The sequence below is a fragment of the Mauremys mutica genome, chromosome 2, assembly GCF_020497125.1.
Source record: "Mauremys mutica isolate MM-2020 ecotype Southern chromosome 2, ASM2049712v1, whole genome shotgun sequence".
NCBI lineage: Eukaryota > Metazoa > Chordata > Testudines > Geoemydidae > Mauremys > Mauremys mutica.
Genome location: NC_059073.1, coordinates 253,642,394 through 253,660,397, shown reverse-complemented (window position 1 = coordinate 253,660,397; position 18,004 = coordinate 253,642,394). Strand labels below are relative to the sequence as shown.

General features: G+C 42.7%; 2 protein-coding genes across 5 annotated transcripts in view; one reads left to right on the top strand and one right to left on the bottom strand.

The window, feature by feature from the left end:
• Window positions 1-3,443, bottom strand: part of SLC25A40 (solute carrier family 25 member 40) — a 79,151-nt gene extending 75,708 nt beyond the window's left edge. The window contains exon 1 of one of the 2 annotated variants that reach the window (XM_045005632.1): window positions 3,290-3,443. The gene's annotated coding sequence lies outside the window, so the exon portion shown is untranslated. Of the gene's footprint in view, window positions 1-1,744; window positions 1,836-3,289 lie in introns of those variants that run through there. The other variant, XM_045005633.1, reaches the window with a different exon arrangement.
• A 3-nt stretch (window positions 3,444-3,446) lies between these two features.
• The window catches only part of DBF4 (DBF4 zinc finger), a 41,059-nt gene continuing 26,501 nt past the window's right edge, over window positions 3,447-18,004 (top strand). For 2 of the 3 annotated variants that reach the window (XM_045005631.1, XM_045005629.1), the window contains exons 1-3: window positions 3,447-3,582; window positions 4,056-4,151; window positions 5,866-6,044. In XM_045005631.1, the coding sequence (XP_044861566.1) occupies window positions 4,106-4,151; window positions 5,866-6,044 (225 nt within the window). In that variant the 5' untranslated portion in view covers window positions 3,447-3,582; window positions 4,056-4,105. The remainder of the gene's footprint in view (window positions 3,583-4,055; window positions 4,152-5,865; window positions 6,045-18,004) is intronic. The other variant, XM_045005630.1, reaches the window with a different exon arrangement.

Here is an 18,004-nt window from a genome sequence, read left to right as displayed (position 1 = left end):
AGGAAGCCTGTCTTTGCACCCCCATTGCCCAGGAGCCGCCTGAGGTAAGCCCGTGTCCCAGCCGCGTGCCCCAGCCCTGACCCCACCCAAACCTGGAGCCCCTTCCTGTACCCTAAATCCCTCATCCCTGGCCCCGCCCCAGAGCCTGCACCCCCAGCCCAGAGCTCTGATCCCTTCTCACACCCCAACCCCAGCCATGAGCCCCCTCCAAACCCAGAGCCCCCTCCTGCACACCAAACCCCTCACCCCCAGCCAGACCCCAGAGCCTGCACCCCCAGACCAGAGCCGACCCCCTCCCGCCATAGTTTTATTGAAGGTTGTCCTGGTTGCTGCCATTGGTACCTGGCAGAAGGGTTACTATACCTGAGATCCTCTGGAGCTAAACGCATGAGCTTCTACTTCATGAGCTAAAAGACATTTCTGTTTACTCCTGGGGGAATTCTGCACCACTGCAGAATTCATGTTCCTCACATATTTATTTGTTTCCCCTGCATCCAGATCTCCCAAGACCTACACCACCCACTGAGCTGCCTGCACCCAGATTGTCCCACACAGAATCCTCTGACCCCACACCTGGATCCCCCAACACTGAGCTCCTCCACACTTGGCTCCTGCCTGATTGAGCTAGCCTGCCTGCCCTACACCTGGTGCACAGGGGCAGGGCCACAGGGCATTTCTGGGGCAGGCCCAGGCCTTGTGCTGCATCAGGGTTGGGTGCAGCCTCATCACTGAGTTCGTGTCCCTGGGATGGGGAGGCTGCAAGGTGATCTCCCACCTTCATGCACTGCCATGCTGGAGCCTCTGTATTTATTTATTGACAAATAAAACTTGCAAAATTTTAAAATATTGTACTCAGAATTTTTAATTTTTTGGTGCAGAATGCCCTCAGGAGTATCTATTAGCCAAGGCTGTAGCAGACTCATCATTCTCTCGGGTGCCTAGCCACCAGTAGAGGGGGACATAGTGCCATTTTGAGCAAGCAGGGGGTTACCTTATAAACACCCAGTTTCTGATTTTTTAAAAAAATTCTCAACCGTGTTGCAATAAAGCAGGATTCGTTAGGAAAAAATACATTTGAACTGATGGAGCACTATAACAAACCTCTGGTCCAATTCATTAATTACATGATATATTTCAAGTTTCAACAGAATTCTTATCACTTCATGAAATATAATTGCACAGAAAGCTATAACTGCAAAACAGCAGTAGATTTACCATTGTTGGCAATTATTTTCTTGCATCTGCAAAGTTGATCCTGTTCTTCGTTTTCCTTATTCAAGAATAATTATAATATTGTTTTCTTTGAAGGTTGTGTTAATGCAAGGAGTCTACTAATCATAAGCAACTCTTAAAACAAAACAAAAAAAACCCATGACAAGCCAGCATGCACGCACAATGGTGAAGGACAGGAAAAGGTTCGAGCATAATAAGATTATAAAAATGGGGCGTGGGATGCCATAAAATCATATACATCAGGAATAGATGGGAACCCTTGTGTCATCAAATTTTATATAACCTCTTTTATAGCATTTTCACTGACGGTATCTCAGCAATCTTTCTACTTAGGCCTGACCTAAACGAGAAAAGTTAAATCCCTAAAACTATGATTGTTTCACGACTGGACAACAGTGGTCAGATCTAGTGCTCGGAGCAGGAGTCGGGCCAAGTCAAGTAGCAGGATGTCAGAGTCCAAGACAGGCCAGAGGACAAATTAAGACTCAGGATGTAGGCAGGGGAAAGTTACCAGGAGATGAGGGTCAGATGCCAGGTTACAAACAGCAATCGAAGAGCAAAGCCAAGGACAGACCAGGGTCAGAAGCTGGAGTCAAGGGTCTAGTGCAAGCAGAGTCTAGAATGGGTAGAGGGAAGGAGGCAGTCAGTCCACATTGTTGCTCAGATGCCCTCCCCTCTTAGCTTCCTGGGTTAAGTACTGGTATCAGCCAATCAGTGGGCTCCAAAGGGCCACCACTCAAGTACTGCTGGGAAGTGCTTCCTGTCAAACCCAGCCTCAGAGAGTCCTCCTGTTGGAGCCCAGCCTAAGCCTCCACTAGCCATGCAGCAGCACAGAATTCCTATGGTCCCAGGTCCCAACACTGTAGGTTCTTACAGTCTCATACAGGTATTTTTTTTGCCTTGTCCGATGTAGTTAAACAGTATAAGCCCTAGTCTGGGCACAATTATATCAATATTACTTACCTTGCTTCCTGAAAAGTATATGCATTTTATATCAATATAGTTTAAGCAGCAAAACTTTCTAGTATAAACAAACCCAACCTCTAATGGTTCAGAGTCTTTATGTCTAAACAGATCTGCTCACAACCTCATATACTCCAGAGAGTCCATGTATCACCCTCAAAAGGCTGGTATCATTCATGCCCCCATAGGCTTTCACCGGGAAAAAGGTGTGCTCTTAACTTGGGTGAGCTAACTCAAGTTCACTAGGATTTTCCCTTGAATTAGCTAACTCTAGTTAAGAACACACTCTCCCTACCCCCAGTAAAGATAAGGCCTCAGAAACTCCAGTCCTTGAAACTGAAGGGATATAATCAGCCCCTCCTCAAGATCATGTCCTCCTACAGATTTCTGCTCACACCCCAGGCTGAAGAGAATTTGCTCTCCCCATAGAAAAGCTCCTTCACCTCACCCCACAAGACACAGTTCCCTTTAGGAACATCAGCCTCTACTACACACACACCACTCCCACTCTACCCACACAGACTCTATGTCCCCACACTGGTGACTACAACCCACACTCCTTCCCCCAACAGCATTCCCCACTAGTGACTATAGCCCCATCTCCTTCCCCCCACTAGTGACTATGCCCCTTTCTTCCCCCCACACCATCCTCCACTAGTGACAACAGCCCCCACTCCTTCTTCCCCCACACCCTCCCCCACTAGTGACTATAACCCCCACTCCCTCCCCATTAGTGATTACAGCCCCCACACCTTCCCACTAGTGACTACAACTCCCACTCCCTTCCCCCCACTCCCTCCCCCACTAGTGACTACAGTTCCTGCTCCTTCTTCTGCCCCACACCCTCCCCCACTAGTGACTACAGGCCCCTTCCTTCCTCCCACTCCCTCCCCACTAGTCACTACAACCCCCACACCCTCCCCCACTAGTGACAACTGCCCCCGCTCATTCCCCGTGCACCATCCCCTCAGGATTGCGGCCACTGATAGACAATGTCGCTTCCCCACCTAGGGACCTGTGCCCCCTACGGCAGCGTTCCCACCCGGAGAGCTCGTCCCCCGAGGCCATTAGCCGCCCGCACGCTGCCCCGTACCGGGCTGTTGGGAGGCAGGAGCCCGCTCCCAGTCACTCCGCTCCCAGCGCTGGGGGGAAGGGCAGCCCCGGCGCCAGCATCCCCCTCTGCAGGGCAGCGCCGGCCGTGCCGCCTCCTCAGGGGGCGGTGCTAGTCAGCCCCGCCCGCCGGCGGGCCGCGCAGGGAAGGAAGGAGGCCAGGGTAGTAGGCCCCTGTTGAGGTCGGACTCGTGAGGCGGGAAAGCGCCGAGAGAGCTACAGGCGGGGTGAGAGCCCTTCGGTCACGGTGGCCGGGGCTCGGCCTTAGAGCCCACGGTGAGCGACCAGCAGCAGCTGGGGGAGAGGGGCAGCGGGAGCGGTGGCTGAGGCGGGGGTGACCGTTGGGAGCGGGGACGGGGGAGCGATGACTGGGGCGGGGGTGAGCGTTGGGAGAGGGGCAGCGGGAGCGGTGGCTGAGGCGGGGGTGACCGTTGGGAGAGGGGCAGCGGGAGCGATGACTGGGGCGGGCGGTGAGCGTTGGGAGAGGGGCAGCGGGAGCGGTGGCTGAGGCGGGGGTGACCGTTGGGAGCGGGGATGGGGGGAGCGATGACTCGGGTGGGGGTGACCGTTGGGAGCGGGGACGGGGAGCAGAGGCGCGGTGGCTGGGGTGGGGGTGACTGGGACTTGGAAGCAGCAGTGTGTTGGGGATGGGAGCCAGGGAGCAGTAACTCGGGGTGGAGAGTGTGCATAGGCTGCCTCTGTCCCTCTCCTGGGCCTTTAATCTCTCTCTCAAACTATTTCTCCTGCAGGTCATAACCCTCGAAGGAAGGTGGGCAGAAAAATGTGACTCACCAGGAAAATGAAACCAAGTGCTATGAAGATTAGCAACAAAGGACAAGTTACACGTAGGTGATGGTCTTTCCCCATGTGACCGTAAGCTATTATGGAAAGCAGTTCAAAGTGATTGTAAATCTCATTCAGTTGCTGAAATGGATTTTTTTAACAAGTTAATTTAGGTAAATTGCTAACTGGGAGCTGCTTTTCTCAAATCTTTCAAATAACAAGGGAGCTACATTTAATTACTACCTATGATGGGGCCTCAATCCAGCATTTTGTCTCCTGGTGGGCTCAAGGATCTAGGAGCATGGCACTAGTTCTAAGACTGAAGCCTGATGTACCATTTCCTATAAATGTGTAAACATGTTTAATTTTATTTGTTCAGATAATAACACTGCTTCAATGGGACTAACAAAAACTCAAACACAAAATGGATAAAGGAATCTCTCTGCTGTATTTGTAAACACCACCATCTTCCAGTAATTGAAAATTCAAAAGAAAGCTGAAATGGTTAGGTCAGGTGTCAGCAGCCTTTCGGAAGTGGTGTGCCAAGTCTTCATTTATTCACTCTAATTTAAAGTTTCGCATGCCAGTAATACATTTTAATATTTTTAGATGGTCTCTTTCTATAAGTCTACAATATATAACTAAACTATTGTTGTATGTAAAGTAAATAAGGTTTATAAAATGTTTAAGAAGTTTCGTTTAAAACTAAATTAAAATGCAGAGCTCCCCGGTCCAGTGGCCAGGACCTGGACAGTGTGAGTGCCACTGAAAATCAGCTCGCATGCCGCCTTCGGCACCCGTGCCATAGGTTGCGTACCCCTGGGTTAGGTTTTTAAAACCTTTCTCTCTGATGTTGGAAGCTCAATACTGCTTTATGCTGATAGCTGAGAACAAAAAGTGAAACTGACTAGAAATAAGTGAAACTGGTTAGCCTGTTCATTGTACAAGCTGTCTGAAGTGCTGAAAATAAGTAATTAGATACATGGAAGAGTAAATTAGGCCTAGGCCCTATAAATTGCTCCATGGAGGGAGAGACCCCTTTCCTCCCGTTGACATCATTAGACCTGGCAGCAGGTCCATCCTCACAGAGCAGCTTGCAGGAATGAGGCTTTTGGTATTAAAAATGATACCAGTAAATTTTCTAGTGGTGTATCACTACAAACACAATGTAATATTTGGCAAATGGGGTGGAAAGAAAAGAGGACATTATACTGCTAATGGTAAAAAAGAAAATCAACTGTAAAAGAGGATTTTAACAGAACTGTAAGGACTTGATAACAATATCCACTGAATTCACTGGAAATCTTTCTACTGTCTTCAGTGGGTTTTGGATCATGCCCTAAGAGAACAATTTGAATTAAATTAGGCCCCACACTTGCAAGTACTTATGCACATGCTTAACTTTAAGCTGTGAGTAATCCAGTTGCATGCTTAAAGTTAAGGATATGCATAAGTCTTTGCAGGATTGGGGCCTTTGGTGGTTGCTCCCCTTTAATATTAGTGTCACTGTTCTTAAATTATTTTGGATAGGCATCAAAATGTCTTCTGAATAATGAACAAAACTTGAATATTGTATTATGTTAAAGCTAGGTGCTCTATTATTTTTAAGATACTATTCTTTCTTGTATGCTTTAGGGACACAGTTCATCAAAAATATATCCTGCTCATGCAGAACCTTGGCTTATCCTTCCCCTACTCTCCCTACTTGAATTTGGTCTTGTAAACACACAAGTACATACAATATAATCCTATTCAAATTATTTACTCTTTTGACAGCAGGTGGAACGCAAGGAAAAACAGAAAAAAATAAACCTTCTCTGAAAACTTTGAAAAAAGATACCACAAAGACAGAGAAATCTAAATATAAGCCACTTACTGGGAAGGTGTTTTATCTTGATATTCCATCTAATGTGATCTCTGAAAAATTAGAGAAGGATCTTAATGAACTTGGAGGGGTAAGTTAAAAATCATATGTGTTTATAAAAATAATAGCAAGTCCTGGATATTTTCCCAATACATTATGGCCTGTATATACGTGGCTAAAAATGAATAATTTAAAAACTGCTGTTAAGTAATTTAATACTCTATATGTTTTTCTCATTATTTATAATGAACCCTTAGTTTAACACTAAAAATAATTTTCTTAGTCAGTGTTTTTTTCTATTTTAAACGGAGCTGGTAGCATTGCCTATAAGATTAATGTCATCCAATACTTTCCATTTTAAGACCTTGTTTTCAGTTACTTATAACTGTGCCTAACTCTAACCGTTTTGGCTGAAATTTTCTGTGCCGGGTGTCTGTATCAGACTGAATTTTTATTTGAAAGTTTGTCTAATTGGGTTAGTTGTTTCCAAAAATGAGATTAGGGGAAAATATGTTGTTTTGCCCATGTTTAAAGCATTCTTACAACAGTTTCATTGAGAAGCTCTGGTGTCTCCATGCCTCAGAGCAGACTTTGCAAGGAGGTCACATTGGTGCCAGGCATGTGCCTTTTGCTATCCACATGAAATTTTGCTTAAATTTGGCCAAGTAATGAGCCTCACAAAAAATCTCATTTTAAAAATGCTCAGAAGTGACTTATTGGATTTTGGTAGCTAAATTCTCCAAATATTTCATCTGAGCATGCTTCAGCCCAAAGCTGCAAGGACTGCAGTTGCTTCTCTGTGCTGTCAGGGGCAGTATCTCTTGTGTGGTCAGCACTCCTGGCTCCCCAGGCAGCGAGGAGCGGGAGGTGACTGATTTGAATTCTGGGGGTTGGGGGTGTAGTGATATTAATGTGGGGTGTTGCAGGAGCCGGGAGGTAGGTGCTGCAGGGTGGAGTGTTTGGATATGAGCAAATGGGTGGGTGGGGAGCACGAAGAGGTTATGGGGCTGGATAGGATCAAGGATGGAAGTGGGCTGGAGCTGGGAAGTGAGCAGAGAGGGGGGGGCAAGAACAGTGCCATGGGGTGGGGGGTTGGATAGGAACAGAGGAGGAGAGGGCAGGAACCCAGGGATGGATGGGAAAGGGCGGGAGAACAGGATGGGGGCACAGGGACAGAATGACTAATAGCCACCACAGCACACTCCCTTACAGAACCCAGGAGTTCTATGTTTCTGTATTCCTCTGCTGTGAAAGAGCTGTGAAACCCACTGGCAAAGTGTATATCTCAGCCCATTCTAGTGGTTGGTTTACATACAGGATAACAGCCTTCTACTGCTACCAGTTATTCTGTTATCTTAAGATATGGTCTTTGCGATGAATCTATAGGTCCAGATTCTGCTGATGACCCAAGGTGGGGGTCATTATGCTTCCACTGTACAGAATTTCTTTTTAGTTTTCCCCAAAAAAACTACATTAAAAGAACATTAAGATTGCAAAGTCAAGCATTCAAAAGTTAGGAAATGCCACAATAAACATTACCCATGCAACCTTAAATACAGACCCTTTGTACATATGCATTATTAGTCTTTAATTACTCAATCATGCAGAGCCAGATTGATGCATAGGCAAAGTAGGTACGTGTCTAGTACCCAAATTTGTGGGGTAGAGGCCAAAATGGGTTGTGATTGTTTTTTAAACAGTGATGCTGATTTGCATGCACACTGAAAAAACTTCATTCCCTGGAGTGAATGGCATTGCAACGTAGTGCACGGGATTACAGCACCACTCGGGTTTGCCCCAGCTGCTCCTTTGTTATGGTGAGCAGCACCCTGAGCAGCTGTTCCTGGCAGATCCACAACATGGCCAGCCCAGTCATAATGAGTGTACTGTATGGCCATATGTTGTTTATATTAGAAGGTAGGGACCCGGAAGTATGTGTTTGCCTACGTCCCAGTGATGGGTTAATCCATCCCTGCAACCATGCACTTTTTTTTAATCACAGGATCCCATTTCATACAATGCTCAGGTTGGACAGTGATCTGAAAAGGAATCAAGGTTGTCTAATAAATGATGATGTCTATAGGATGCCAGCCTCATTTGTAAGAGAGTTGAAATGCGCATAGAAGGAGGCAAGGGATTGTGGAAAGTAACAGAATTGTTTTATGCTGAAATTGAATTCTGGAGACCTGAAGTCTATCCTTGCCTCTGTCAAGAGAGTTCCTTTGTGATTTGAGGCAAGTCATTTTCACCAGAATTTTCACAATTGGCCTCTAATTTTCTGAGTACACACAGTGAACGGGGGGGAGGGATAGCTCAGTGGTTTGAGCATTGGCCTGTTAAACCCAGGGTTGTGAGTTTAGTCCTTGAGGGAGCCATTTAGGGATCAGGGCTAATAATAATAATTATTATTATGATTATTATTATTTATTAATAATCGGTCCTGCTGTGAAGGCAGGGGACTGGACTCAATGACCTGTAGGTGGAGGGATAATTTAGTGCTTTGGGCATTGGCCTGCTAAACTCAGGATTGTGAGTTCAGTCCTTGAGGGGGCCACTTACAGATCTGGGGCAAAATCAGTACTTGGTCCTGCTAGTGAAGGCAGGGGGCTGGACTCAATGACTTTTCCAGGTCCCTTCCAGTTCTATGAGATAGGTATATCTCCATAAACACCTGGGGCCAGATTTGCAGAAATGCTGAATGCTTACAACTGAAGTTAATTGGAACTATCTTTTCAACATAGTGTTATAAAAATATTAAGTACTCTGAAAAATCAGGCCTGAGGTGTCTCAAATTGCGCAGTTACAGTTAATGCACCATTCTGATATTTTGGACCTTAATCTGTCTGTACCTTAGTTCCCCATCTGTAAAGGAGGGTAGTAATAGCACCTAATCACACAAGCATGTTGTGAAGATAAATTTATTAATATCTGTGAAATACTCCCGTCCTATGGTGAGAGCACCATAGAAAAGTTAAAGAGGAAATTAATAATTTTGTATTTGGTACAAGTTTTGGATGATGTACGTTAAATATTTAATGTGGCAACACATTTAATTAAAAGGATAAAACAGAAATATTGAATAACTACTCATTCAGTAATAAGGCAGGGTCCCCTGGAAAAGTGGTGTGTGATAATGTAATTAGACAATAGTGGGAGTGAATTAAATGATCATTGAATCTCACGAATAATTTCATGTACTTCCAAAAAAAACCAACAACAACCTCACCAACCGCCAACAAGAGGAGTTGAGGAAAGGTGAATGTGAATTTACCAAGCCTGAAAGTGCTTTAAATTTTGATTGTCTCAGAACATAGCGTCTTAGGTCTAGGAATTCACTCTGGATGCCGCAAAATATTGTTTAAAATGCAGTCTAACATCTCCTAATTACCTTAATAAATAGATAAAGTAATTGAATTTTGGATAAAAATGTTTTTTAATTAAAAAATAAAATTTTTAAAAATTGAAATTATTTATCTTTTTACAAGTTGCTAATTCTTTACTTCCTGTTTTATAGTTTTAGATGGCCAAGTGGATAGTTAGTACTTGTTTCTTTAATTGGTTTTCTAATTGTTAGTAGAACTTCTGATTGTACATTAAAGAATGCTACTAAGAAGTTTCACACTTAAAATGTTAATCTGTGCTGCAAAAGACATGTCCAGGACCTCATTAGCATCCTTGCTAGAAGAACAATAAAAACTCAGACACAAAATGGATAAACAAATATCCCTGCTATATTTGCGAACACCATTACCCTCCAATATATTGAAAATCCACAAGTCAAGACAGCTGAAATGCTTTGACCAGGTTACATTCCTCCATATTTTAAGCCATTGAGACTTGTGCTCCTAAATCTAGGAGATGCTTTTGAAAATCCCAGCCATAGGTATCTAAAGAGTGGGCTTCTTAAGCTCCTGTTTTTGAAAATGATGACCTGTGTGTATAAAAAAGTTCACAATGTTAATGTATTGAACGTCTGAGTAGTTTTTCATTTTTAAAACTGAAGTAATTTTATTTTGAAGTGAGAGAGAGTTTAAGCTGAGAAAAAAGTTTCTAATAAAAATACAATTTTTGCTGCTAATGCTGCATACACTTAGGCACATGCATAGTGGAAATCAATGGGACTATTTATGAGAGTAAATTTATGTACCTATTTAAGTGTTTGCAGGGTCAGGGCCCTAATTTTTCAATATTTTGTTTTTTTTTGCCTATAGCACTTTTGTAAAATTCGAAGATGTCCTACCAATCATGATATTTCTTTTTTGTAAACAGCATCTATAATTTAGTTCATTTATAAATTTTAATCTAAAGTTGCAGTAGCACAGATTTTCAACTTTGTTTTATGAAGTCTCAACCTGATTTAAATCAGTTACTTAAAAAAATTTAAAGCAGTGATTTATTGGCTTGTCTCAGGGTAGAACAATTAAAGGAAAAAAATTAGTAATTTTTTATTTTTAATTGTGAATTAAGTCTCCCATACATAGGTACAACAGTGTATTATTACCTTATAACAGTTCAATTATTTCTAAAACAGCTTGAAATTCATATGTAAATAACATTTATTATAGTGGCATTCATCTGTGAATAGGTCAGGATTCCCACAAATTTTATAGGCCTTCTGTTGCTGAGAGCAAAAGTTCAAAATCAAATATAAGGAAGCAGACTGTTCAGAACTAATTTTGCATGTTTTTTAGCTCTTAGAAATACTTTAATTTTATAATATTGTGGAGATTTACTATGCTATGCAATGTAAATGGTAATTTTTAATGATTTTATTTTTATTATAAGTGCTCAAACTGTTTTCATAGTTAGGGTTTGAGTTTAGTCAGAAGAGTTGTTCTTTTTTGATTCTTTCTAATTGAGGCATTTCAGAATTTTTTTACTCTGCTACTCTCTAGTTCTCTTGCCATCTTTTCCTTATTTGTCAATTCTTCTGGGGGATCTGATTAGAAAGTAAAAATCAGCACAATTGTACTTAAGCATCTGTGAAACTGAGTAAGTTTGTGTTATCACTTACACCAGGGGTGGGCAAACTTTTTGGCCCGAGGGCCACATCTGGGAATAGAAATTGTATGGCAGGCCATGAATGCTCACAGAATTAGGGTTGGGATGCGGGACGGGGTGAGGGCTCCAGGGTAGGGCCAGAAATGAGGAGTTCAGGGTGTGGGTGGGGGCTCTGGGCTGGGGTGGGAGACTAGGGTACAGGGGTGGGGGGTGAGGGCTCCAGCTGGTGGTGCGGGCTCTGGTGTGGGACTGGGGATGAGGAGTTTGGGGTGTAGGAGGGTGCTCTCGACTGGGACTGAGGGGTTCAGAGGGTGGGAGGAGGATCAGGGCTAGGGCAGGTGGTTAGGGTGCAGGCTCCAGATGGGGGTGCAGGTTCTGGGGTGGGGTGGGGATGAGAGGTTTGGGGTGCAGGAGGGTGCTCCGGGCTGGGATCAGGGGGTTAAGAGGGTGAGAGGGGGATCAGGGCTTGGGGTGCAGGGAGGGGCTCAGGGGTGCAGGCTCTGGGCAGCGCTTACCTCAGGCGGCTCCCGGAAGCAGTGGTCGTGTCCCCCGTCTGGCTCTTACACAGAGCTGCAGCCAGGTGGCTCTGCGTGCTGCCCCATCCGCAGGTGCCACCCCTGCAGCTCCCATTGTGGGATTCATGCAACCCCTATGTAAAACAAAAAACCCTTACTGTCTTTTGCTGTCTCCATTTCCTCTCTTCCTGTCTGTTTCCTATCTCTTCGTGTCCTGTTTTTACTCCTATGAGCCATACTTCTTCCTTGCCTCCCTCTCTTCAACCCCTCTGCCCCTGTAAGCTTGCACCAAAATACACAGGACTTTGTTATTTTAGGCCCCAATCCTGCAAAGGTTTATGTGTGTGCTTAACTTTATGCACGTGAATAGTCATTAACTTCAGTGGAACTACTCATATGTGAAGTTAAGCGTACTTGCAGGATTTGTGCCATAACTTACAATCTAAAAAAACCACCAGCAACATGGAATCATTATGACATAATTCAAATAATCACATTAACTTTTACTCTAATACTGTTGTCATTCTCTTCCCCCACTTGCCCCCGCAGTAATCCTCTTATTGTTGCTATTCTATTCTTAGTGTCATATCTAGACAGTGGGGCTAAGTTTTGCTTTCTATTATTATACTTGTAAGAATTTGGATTGACTTAATGACATCAGTGGAATTGCTTCTGATTTACAACAGTGTATCTGAGAGCAGAATTGGCCATCAGATCATAAACTGTTCAGGTCAGGGGCTGGCTTCTTTCTGACTGAGAAGCACCATGCACACAGAAAGCACTGGATACATTTGTATCTAGTCAGATGCATTGTTCATGCTTTACAACATTTGGAAAGTCAAAGTTGGTTAGCACTTTTTGGAAATTAACATAGCAATTATTTGATCGCACAACTGCATTGTCGTGGGATCCAGATTTCAACCTTTTAGAATATGATTGAAATCTAAATTTAAATAAACGTCATTTCCAAAGAATACATTAATTAAATATTTGCAAATACTCTATTGAACTCTCAATTAATTATGATAAATTCTGTGAAATCCTACTAAATCTTTTTTAATCCTCTTACATTTTTAGTCTGAAGAAACAATTTGCTCCAAGCTCAACACAGGACATAGCTTTGACACAGAAAGCTATGGAACTCCACGTAAAAGTTGGATTAGTTGAATTTGTATAAAAGAGCGTTGGCGGTTAAAATGTTTCCATTCCCTATAATTGCAGCAGTTGATAGGAGCTGCTCACCACGTCTGCTTTTCAGAAAGTTATAATGGCTACAGTTGTGTGAACTAATAGGAGCCTACTGGGGAACTGTCAACTTGAATTGTGTTATATTGGTTATTGCAAGTTTCGTTGATGTATGAAATTATTAGGGATGAAATTTCACAGCAATGTGATTTCAACTTGAAGAGGTCCCTTTGAATTTAACAGTATAATCTTTTTCTCTTCTTTCTTGTCCTTCTCTCCAACCCAGAACTTTTAAAAATTATTTTTTGGGAAGGATAAGTGCACAAGCAAGAGAAATGAAATGGGTATTATTTCTGTACTGCTATTCTTAGGGAAGCAGCATGGTCCCAATTTTGTGAGATGCTTCGTGCTCTCAACTCCAGTTTACAGGTGTGATTTTTTGCTACTGTCTGTGGGTGTGCACTTGAAGTAAGTAAGTAGCTCTTTGCCGTCTGCTTGGGACTTAACTATCTTGAGCAGTTTTGTATCATCTGCAGTTTTTGCAACCTCACTGTTTACCCCTTTTTCCAGATCATTTATGAATATATTGAATAGGACTGATCCCAGCACAGACCCCTGGAGGACACCACTATTTACCTCTCTCCAGTCTAAAACTGATGATTTATACCTATCCTTTGTTTCCTATCTTTTAACCAGTTATCTGTCCATGAGAGGACCTTCCCTCTTATCCCATGACAGCTAACTTTGCTTAAGAGCCTTTGGTAAGGGATCTTGTCAAAGGCTTTCTGAAAATCTAAGTACACTATATCCACTGGATCCCCCTTGTCCACATGCTTGTTGACCCCCTCAAAGAATTCTAGTAGATTAGTGAGGCATGATTTCCCTTTACAAAAACCACATTGACTCTTCCCCAACAAATTATGTTAATCTCTGTCTGACAATTTTTTTCTTTACTAATACAATTATGTATACTCATTATTTTCTTTAAACTTCTCAAATCACAATTCTGTAATCTCATTTTATAGCAGTTTGAATTCTTCTATTCAGAAAGAGTTACAGGTAGGCCATTATAAATTGTACTACTTTTATTTTACAATTATGCACAAAACCCTTACATTAAAAGAACTTTATTAAGATTAGAATGTCAAGCACTCTAAAGATAGGAAATACAAGAAGTAATGTTGCCTGTGCAAACTTAATTTAGCCTGTTTGCACATATGCATTATGATAGTCTTTAATTATGTGATCAAATTTTTTGTATATGGCCACAGCATCATTCAGTGCATGCGATGAATGGTTCTCACTTAATGAGCAGCTACTCAATAATTTGTTTTATCCTTACTGTTCAATGTGAGGTCATCCTTATTCACTGCACAGTATTCAAATCCTGCTCTGAAGACAGAATTATTCATTTCGTCATGGGCTTTTGAATGGTTCTTATCACTGTGGTATCGGAGGGCTTCATACTTAAGGCTAAGATTTTCTCACGGAAGTAATGGAATCTGAGACTTCTAGAGACCTCTGTGACATTTTCTGCTTCATCCCTGGGCCAGTGGTGCCTCCTGCAGCTCCCAGCCACCATGGGTGGTGAAGGGGACCCCAGAGCCTCAGCAGCTCTGGGTACTGGACCCTCATAAGAATAGCCGTACTGGGTCAGACCAAAGGTCCATCTAGCCCAGTATCCTGTCTACCGACAGTGGCCAATGCCAGGTGCCCCAGAGGGAGTGAACCTAACAGGTAATGATCAAGTAATCTCTCTCCTTCCATCCATCTCCACCCTCTGACAAACAGACGCTACGGACACCATTCCTTACCCATCCTCACTAATAGCCATTAACGGACTTAACCTCCATGAATTTATCTAGTTCTCTTTTAAATATTGTTATGGTCATAGCCTTCACAACCTCCTCAGGCAAGGAATTCCACGAGTTGACTGTGCACTGTGTGAAGAACTTCCTTTTATTTGTTTTAAACCTGCTGCCCATTAATTTCATTTGGTGGCCCTTCGTTTTTGTATTATGGGAACAAATAAATAACTTTTCCTTATTTACTTTCTCCACATCACTCATGATTTTATATACCTCTATCATATCCCCCCTTAGTCTCCTCTTTTCCAAGCTGAAAAGTCCTAGCCTCTTTAATCTCTCCTCATATGGGACCCGTTCTAAACCCCTAATCATTTTAATTGCCCTTCTCTAAACCTTTTCTAATGGCAGTATATCTTTTTTTGAGATGAGGAGACCACATCTGTATACTGTATTCAAGATGTGAGCGTACCATGGATTTATACAAGGGCAATAAGATACTCTCTGTCTTATTCTCTATCCCCTTTTTAATGATTCCTAACATCCTGTTTGCTTTTTTGACCATCGCTGCACACTGCATGGACATCTTCAGAGAACTATCCACGATGACTCCAAGATCTTTTTCCTGATTCGTTGTAGCTAAATTAGCCCCCATCATATTGTATGTATAGTTGGGGTTATTTTTTCCAATTTGCATTACTTTACATTTATCCTCATTAAATTTCATTTGCCATTTTGTTGCCCAATCACTTAGTTTTGTGAGATCTTTTTGAAGTTCTTCACAATCTGCTTTGGTCTTAACTATCTGGAGCGGTCTTAATTATCTGCAATTTTTGCCACCTCACTTTTTACCCCTTTCTCCAGATCATTTAAGAATAAGTTGAACAGTATGGGTCCTAGGACTGACCCTTGGGGAACACCACTAGTTACCCCTCTCCATTCTGAGAATTTACCATTTATTCCTGCCTTTTGTTCCCTGTCTTTTAACCAGTTCTCAGTCCATGAAAGGACCTTCCCTTTTATCCCATGACAACTTAATTTACGTATGAGCCTTTGGTGAGGGACCTTGTCAAAGGCTTTCTGGAAATCTAAGTACACTATGTCCATTGGATCCCCCTTCTCCACATGTTTGTTGACCCCATCAAAGAACTCTAATAGATTAGTAAGACACGATTTCCCTTTACGGAAACTATGTTGACTTTTGCCCAACAATTTATGTTATTCTGTGTGTCTGACAATTTTATTCTTTACTATTGTTTCAACTAATTTGCCCAGTACTGTCCTTAGACTTACCAGTCTGTAATTGCCAGGTTCACCTCTAGAGCCCTTTTTAAATATTGGCGTTACATTAGCTATCTTCCAGTCATTGGATATAGAAGCCGATTTAAAGGCAGGTTACAAACCATAGTTAATAGTTCCGCAACTTCACATTTGAGTTCTTTCAGAACTCTTGGGTGAATGCCATCTGGTCCCGGTAACTTGTTACTGTTAAGTTTATCAATTAATTCCAAAATCTCCTCTAGTGACACCTCAATCTCTGACAATTCCTCAGATTTGTCACCTACGAAAGCCAGCTTAGGTTTGGGAATCTCCCTAACATCCTCGGCAGTGAAGACTGAAGCAAAGAATCCATTTAGTTTCTCTGCAATGACTTTATCGTCTTTAAGCGCTCCTTTTGTATCTCGATCATCCGGGGGCCCCACTGGTTGTTTACCAGGCTTCCTGCTTCTGATATACTTAAAAAACATTTTGTTATTACCTTTGGAGTTTTTGGCTAGCCGTTCTACAAACTCCTTTTTGGCTTTTCTTATTACACTCTTGCACTTAAGTATCAGAGGGGTAGCCGTGTTAGTCTGGATCTGTAAAAGCAGCAAAGAATCCTGTGGCACCTTATAGACTAACAGACGTTTTAGAGCATGAGCTTTCGTGGGTGAATACCCACTTCGTCGTATTCACCCACGAAAGCTCATGCTCTAAAACGTCTGTTAGTCTATAAGGTGCCACAGGATTCTTTGCTGCTCTTGCACTTAATTTGGCAGTGTTTATGCTTCTTTCTATTTGCCTCACTAGGATTTGACTTCCACTTTTTAAAGGAAGTCTTTTTATCTCTCAATGCTTCTTTTACATGGTTGTTAAGCCACAGTGGATCTTTTTTAGTTCTTTTACTGGGTTTTTTAATTTGGGGTATCCATTTAAGTTGGACCTCTATTATGGTGTCTTTGAAAAGCGTCCATGCAGCTTTCAGGGATTAGTCAAAGTACCTTTTAATTTCTGTTTAACTAACCCCCACATTTTTGCATAGTTCCCCTTTCTGAAATTAAATGCCACAGTGTTGGGCTGTTGAGGTGTTCTTCCCACCACAGGGATGTTAAATGTTATTTTATTATGGTCACTATTTCCAAGCGGTCCTGTTATAGTTACTTCTTGGACCAGCTCCTGCGCTCCACTCAGGACTAAATCGAAAGTTGCCTCTCCCCTTGTTGGTTCCTATACCAAGAAGCAGTCATTTAAAGTATTGATAAATTTTGTGTTTGCATTTCGTCCTGAGGTGACATGTTCCCAGGGATAATTGAAATCCCCCACTATTATTGAGTTCTTAATTTTGATAGCATCTCTAATTTCCCTTAGCATTTCATCGTCACTATCACTGTCCTGGTCAGGTTATCGATAATAGGTCCCTAATGTTATATTCTTATTAGAGCATGAAATTACTATCCATAGAGATTCTATGGAACATGTGGATTCACTTAAAAATTTTACTTTATTTGATTCTAATTTTCTTTCACATATAGTGCCACTCCTCACCCCACCCCACCCCCACACGACCTGTTCTGTCCTTCCGATATGTTTTGTACCCCGGAATGATTGTGTCCCATTGATTTTCCTCAGTCTACCAGGTTTCTGTGATGCCTATTATATCAATATCCTCGTTTACCACGAGGCACTCTACTTCACCCATCTTATTATTTAGACTTCTAGCATTTATTTACAGGCACTTTAAAAGCTTGTCACTGTTTATTTGTCTGCCCTTTTCTGATGTGTCCTATTCTTTATGTGAACGTTTCTCGTCTGATCTGGCCCTTACATCATTCTCTTCCATCCTCTCCTTCTGATTAAAACCTAGAGAATCTCTATCAATAGTCTCTCCTCTAAGAGAAGTCTCTGTCCGATCCATGTGCTCCTCTGCAGCAGTCAGCTTTCCCCCATCTCCTAGTTTAAAAACTGCTCTACAACCTTTTTAATGTTTAGTGCCAGCAGTCTGGTTCCATTTTCGTTTAGGTGGAGCCCATCTCTCCTGTTTAGGTTCCCCCCCATCCTAAAAGTTTCCGCAGTTCCTAATGAATCTATACCCCTCCTCTCTACACCGTCATCTCATCCACGCGTTGAGACGCTGAAGCTCTGCCTGCCTACCTGGCCCTGCGCGTGGAACTGGGAGCATTTCTGAGAATGCCACCATAGGGGTTCTGGATTTCAGTCTCTTCCCTAGCAGCCCAAATTTGGCCTCCAGGATGTCTCCTACCCTTCCCTATGTCATTGGTACCTAC